At 34.4% G+C, this 6,264-nt stretch overlaps 1 protein-coding gene across 1 annotated transcript; it reads left to right on the top strand.

Annotated features, from left to right (window-relative positions):
* The first annotated feature begins 418 nt into the window (after positions 1 to 418).
* On the top strand, positions 419 to 5,959 carry LOC111910814 (auxin response factor 2A). The gene is made up of 17 exons (XM_052767238.1): positions 419 to 875; positions 948 to 987; positions 1,071 to 1,257; positions 1,782 to 1,895; positions 2,819 to 2,934; positions 3,222 to 3,317; positions 3,387 to 3,437; positions 3,533 to 3,682; positions 3,777 to 3,861; positions 4,008 to 4,098; positions 4,190 to 4,345; positions 4,410 to 4,541; positions 4,685 to 4,760; positions 4,824 to 4,932; positions 5,004 to 5,233; positions 5,324 to 5,547; positions 5,699 to 5,959. The coding sequence occupies exons 6-17, from the start codon at positions 3,234 to 3,236 to the stop codon at positions 5,784 to 5,786; spliced, it is 1,476 nt and encodes a 491-aa protein (XP_052623198.1). The 5' UTR covers positions 419 to 875; positions 948 to 987; positions 1,071 to 1,257; positions 1,782 to 1,895; positions 2,819 to 2,934; positions 3,222 to 3,233; the 3' UTR covers positions 5,787 to 5,959.
* Positions 5,960 to 6,264: the final 305 nt, after the last annotated feature.

The raw sequence follows: 6,264 nt of genomic DNA, 5'->3' as shown, positions 1-6,264 counted from the left end.
TGGGTTTTAATATAAAAGATAGATAAACTCCACTCCCCATTTTGTTGCATAATATTCAAAATTAACACCGCCGATGAAATACTTTATACATATGAGTATGGAAACACGGGTGTTTTGTTATTTGATTACCAAATATACGAGTATGTGCTTCTTATTTGCATAAGAGAAATTAAATATTTTTTTATATATATTTTATTCTTATTCATCTCTATTATATCAAATATTGATATGTGTCACATTTAAAGACATGTATTTAATGAAATTAATATTAATTTAATTCGTTTGTCATCAAATTTTGATATGGTAGGAAGATTAGGAGGTATAAAAGAATTTGATACTCTAGGCTTAGGTGTAGGAGGTAGGAGGATGAGTAGAAATAAAATTTAGAATATTTAATTTCTTCTTTGCATTAACATCGACGATACATTTTTGTGTGACAGAGGGCAGAATGAATTTTATATCGGGATACGGTGGCAGGGCTTGCAAGATCAAGGAGTCCGAGCAGGCACATCACATGGTTTAGATATATAACTATAAGCTTTTGGAGTAGATATATGTGATAGAAATCGTCAAACACCATTTTGTTTCCATCTCCATCTATATATGTTTTATTGGTTGATCAATGTTCCATTACACCCAATAATTTGAGCGGGTGTGTAATTCCATGCTTCAACACATAGAGAATTCAACATTCCAAGTGTCTAAAGAAGTGAGGGTGTACAGTTGTGTTGCTATCCCATAAATCTACTCCAAAAAGCTTGCGTATGTTTGACCAACATTCTTACCTCCCCTTAAATCTATCTCATCTTTTCAAGAGTAACTACAGAAGTCTCTCTGGAAAGATCGATCATCAATCAGAATGGCAATGGATGAAGGTAATTCAAAATTCTCCTAAAAAATATTTCAGACAAAATACCATCTGTATGTTTAATTTGGAAATGGTGCAGGTTTTCTGGACTTGTTCTTTCGAGAGGGTTTCTTCAAGGAGTATGTGATCTCTTGATTCCGCTCAGTAGTAACTTTCTTTTTATCTGTTATAGCAAAAACTTAATCAACCCAATTTTTGGTAGTGGGTCGAAATTGGCGTGTTCCTTGTCTATGTAGTGCAATTAAAATTATTGATGTTGGAGTATTTTATGATTCCCATACCTATGAAGTATGAAGTGAAGCTGATTCTGATTGCTAGCAACTAAGCCCTACACGTTGCTTCACCCTGGTGGTGCGCAGAGTGCAGTGCAGTATGTTCTCCATTGTAAGGTGTGTTGATTATATTCATATTTCTCATCAAAAAGGAAACATTCTTGAAGAACCCTTGTTTAGGTGAAATGGATACAGAGAGGATTAGGATTTGCATATAGCTCCTCACTTCCTCTTCTTTTTCCTGCTGATTTTTTTTTTCTTCTATTTGAAGCCTTTGATGCTGATTTCTTATACATGTTGCCACATCAGCAATTAAATTCAGATATCTCATACGTAACATGTTACCCTTGTTCAATGGTTCATGTTGTTAGTCATCTTAGAGATGATAGATTGCCACCAGAATAGAAAGGATTTTGATGTTCTTTAACTCCCCACAGCAGGCCTGATGATCATCTCTTGATTCCAATTTCTATAAGCTTGGTTTCAAATCAAGTCAAGTATAGAGATCCTCTGTTTCACAAGCTATGAGGTCTCAACTAGAATGTCAATGGCTGAAGGCAATTCAAAATTCAACTCACATTTTTTTTAAGACACCTACAGATAAAATACAACATGTATGTTTACTTTTGAAGTTTATGCAGGTTTCTTGGACTTGCTCTTCTGAGAGGTTTCCTCACAATCTCTTGTTTCTGCTGTGCAACATCAACAACAATAATTTCTTCTCTTGGGCTAAAGAGATAATGACACCTGCCAAGGTTCTCTCTCTCTCTCTCTCTCTCTGTGTGTGTGTGTGTGTGTGTACGTGCAGTTGCACAGGTGGTTTGTGATGAAAATATATACTCATAAAAATATATCATTGGATAAAAATAATGTAATTGGAATGACTGTGAAAGTATAAGTACTCCATTGGCAACTCTTTTGGTTCGAGCATGTAATGGTAAAAAGTCATGAAAGTATAGTGATTTTTTGTTATTTATTTATTTTTGAATTAATTTTCTTGTAGCAACCACATTAAATTGTAATATAGTTAATTATGAACATAACGACAAAAACGCTTTTGTTGAAATGTGGATTCGAGTAATCTGATATTGATTCTATAAACATAAATATATATATATTTTTTTCCAATGAAACTGCTGGTGTAAAAAATAAAACTGCCTCATTCATTTGGAAACGAAATACACTTTTAAATTAATGACAACCAACTATGATACATAAAATGTTCTGCTCTTTTTTCATGAGATCTTGAACAAAGTTTTATCTGAATTTTGATAATAAATTTAAAGTGGACTTCTTTAGGAAGGAACGCGTAATAATTATGTTTGTCAGCTTGCGTGTGTTCACTAAATATCACGACTTTATAACTAATAAATGACATCCAACATAAAAATTGTTGCACATTTTATGAGAGTAAAGTTAGTATTTTTGCACAATTTATGAGAGTAAAGTTGGTAGTGTGTTATATAAGGTGCATAGTAGTAGAAGAACAGAAGCAGCATTGTGGTGGTGTTGAAGCTTTTTTGCTCTACCATTTTGTATTCTTTTCTGCTTTTCATTTTTTCTAGCTTCAAGAAAGATGGCTTCCTCAAGTAAATTTCAGGATTTCATATCTGTTTATGTGTTTGAATTAGCATCAATTTGTTGATAGAATTAATTTATTTATGTTTTTTACTTGTAGGCAATGATCAGGTTGATCTGCATACTCAGCTATGGCATGAATGTGCTGGCCTCACTGTGAAAGTTCCCCGTGTAGGCGATAAGGTCTTCTACTTCCCTCAAGGCCACCTTCAGCAGGTTTGTTTATATGCGATGCACATTAATTGCTTCATTTAATTCGTATTTGATTAATTATTGTTTTTTAAAATATAAACACATCTAGTTGGATTATTTTGAGTTAATTAATATGTAATCTTATAGCGAGGCCACATTTAATACAACTTCACAGTGTTCCAACTCTTATATCCCAAACCAGATGGTGTAAACTGGCATAGTATTTTATTATTTATAACTAGTTTAAAATGTTGTTTTATTTTTTATTTTTTTTTATTTTTTTGATTCTATGATTTATGAATTGGTTATAGGTTGAGGTGTATATGAAGCAGGAAGGCATGAGTGATATACCATCCTATGGGTTACCTTCAAAGATTCTTTGCAAGGTTGTCTGTGTTCAGTTAAAGGTAATGTCAAATGTTCATCTGTTGCAATATTTTTAGCCACTTTTCTTGATTTCCAGTTGTAATTTTCAGGCAGAAGTTGATACCGATGAAGTGTTTGCTCAGATTACTTTGATTCCAGATGTAAGGATATGTTATGATTTTTTCTTTAACCGGAAAAAAGGTAGGATCTGACTTTTAAGATTGAATGGACTAATTTTTTCAAATGATTTTTATAGTGTGAAGAACCTAAAGGATCAACCTTTAGAAGTGTTCCTCAAAAGATTCCTGCAACTTCTTTCCGGAAGAAATTAACTCCTTCTGATGTAATCAAACAAGGGGGATGCAACCTACACAAGAAACATGTTGATCAAACCTTTCCACCTCTGGTATTTAATGTTGATTTACTGTAAAATTTTATAAATTTTGAAATATTTGTTGATATTTATTTATATGGTCAACATTGTCACCTTGTTCTTGTAGGACATGGGTCAGGATGCACCATCTCAAGAACTATTTGCCAAAGATCTTCATGGGAAAATATGGAACTTTCACCACATCTGTCGTGGTAATTAATACCTTTTGATAAAATTTCATGAAAATCAACAGCATTTTGTTGTAGAGTACATCCATTTATTGTTGATCTCACAATTAATGAGCATATGATTTTGTTTACATTAATACTTTTTTTTTTTGGATAATTTTGATTTACAGGTGTGCCAAAGCGACATATACTAACTACTGGTTGGGGTAAATTTGTGAGTGCAAAGAGGCTTGTGGTAGGAGACACCTGCATTTTCTTAAGGTTCTCTATCTGGTTCTATCCTACTCCCTTGTATTGTATGTGTTCTATTTATACAAATATACTAGTATAATTTTGCATTTTGTTATGACAGAGGGCAAAACCGTCTTTATGTCGGGGTTCGGCGGGCAGTGAGACTGAATAAATTGTCAACAGATTTATCATGCGTTAATATGCAGCATGGCATATTACTCACAGCCCTTGAAGCAATCAACACAAGAACAGAATTCACAGTATATTACCATCCTCGGTAAGCTTCTCTTTCACCTCTTTGCCTGATTCAAACTGTTACTGAATCTTTGGATTTATTGCAGGATCAGTCCCTCAGGATTTATAGTTGCCTATAATGATTTCATGGAATCGCTTAAAGTTAACTTTTCACCGGAAACGAGGGTTGAGATGGTTTTAGATGAAGGAGGAGAGGAGCCGGAGTTGAACTTGAAAAAGTTGGTATATATATATATATATATATATATATATATATATATATATATATATATATATATATATATATATATATATTTTGGCATAACTAAGAATAATTAATAAGATTTTACTAGTTATTAATTAAAGAGAATGGTGTTGGCAGGTTTTCAGGGATCATAATTGGGAAGGAAGATGTTGATCCTAGTAGGTGGCCTGGGTCTGAATGGCATTGCTTGAAGGTAATAGCCACTTTTTAGGAGACACCAAAGGGTAAAATAGTAAATAATCCGAAAATGTTGCAGGTTTGGTGGCATGGCACGGCCTCTGGAGATGTTCCACCTAAGAGGGTTTCCCCGTGGAGCATTCAGTCAGTTGTTTGTGATGCGCAACCACAAAAGAGATCCATGATTGGTAAGTAAAGTAAGCAAGTTTGTTGTTTTCAAATACCAATAGATAAAAGCCATTTAATTTGGTTGGTGCAGGTTATAATAATAATAATGAGTTGGGAGTGCAAGGTGAAGGAATCAGAATGAGAGAAGTGAGTATTCCGGAAGTCAACAAGATTCCCAGGGAAGATGATGAGAGGAGTAAAAAATGCAGGGTTTTTGGAGTGGATATAGGGGGGCATACGCATACGCATACCATTAGCAACACACATCCTCCAGACTCATCAAATGCCGGAAACCAACAATCCAGCCCTAGTTACATAAAGGTAACTATTTATTCCACCCAGTTACTGTTACTGTTACAGTTACTGTTACTGTGAATATGGTGTAAATAAATAAATAAATAATCAATGAAGGTGTTGAAGCATGGAAGTTTTGTTGGAAGATGCGTGGAGGTATCACGTTTTAGTGGGTATGGAGGACTTATGTGGGAGCTTGACAGGATGTTTGGGTTTCAAGGAGGGTTGGTCAGCGGCACCAGCGGATGGATTGTCACATATGATGATGATAATAATAATAATAATAATGCAGCAGCAGATGGAGATGCCAACAAAAAGCTGCTTGGTGATGTCTCGTGGTCGTAAGTAATTTTTTTTTTTTTTTTTGTTAATGTTGAGTTTAGATGTATAGATTTATATGCTGTGAAAATGGGTGGGGTTTGATTTTAATGTGTATTATTGAAGATAATAAGTAGTAACCAACAGATGAAATGAAAATGAAAATGAATGCAGGGAATTTAGAGGGGTGGTGCGGAAGATGTGTATCTGTCCAAAGGAAAAGGAATTAGAGGCTGCTACATGGAACAAAATCAGCGGGTAACAACACATGCCAGCCAGATGCCATGGACTGCTTCTCTTCTCTTCTCTTCTCCGGGTTTGGGTTTGTTTTTGTGGGTGTCTGATTTGTAACTAAATGCATGCCCAGGAGTTTGTTCATTTCATAAACAATGTAACTTTATTTTCTTGGAATCCAAACAGATACACATCCTCTTAGTTTTTTGACTTTGTGAATTCTTGTTGGACTGGACACACTCTACTTTGTACAACATATAAGGCTAAGAGCATTAGGTATGAGTTACGTTATAACATCCAATTCATACGCCACCTTAGCCATAACACCATCATAACATCAAGGGGGAAATGGTGTTTCCCATGTTATAACATGTTAACAAATAGAGAGAAAAACAAAGAAAATGATTTGATTGGTTGATAAAGACAACAACCAATTATACTTTCCATTGCATATTGTCTTCGTCACAACGAGATATATTATAACACCCTCTTAACAAGAAGGGAGA

The sequence above is a fragment of the Lactuca sativa genome, chromosome 9, assembly GCF_002870075.4.
Source record: "Lactuca sativa cultivar Salinas chromosome 9, Lsat_Salinas_v11, whole genome shotgun sequence".
NCBI classification, from domain to species: domain Eukaryota; kingdom Viridiplantae; phylum Streptophyta; class Magnoliopsida; order Asterales; family Asteraceae; genus Lactuca; species Lactuca sativa.
The sequence above is the reverse complement of the archived record's forward strand: the minus strand, read 5'-3'. Positions and strand labels throughout refer to the sequence as shown.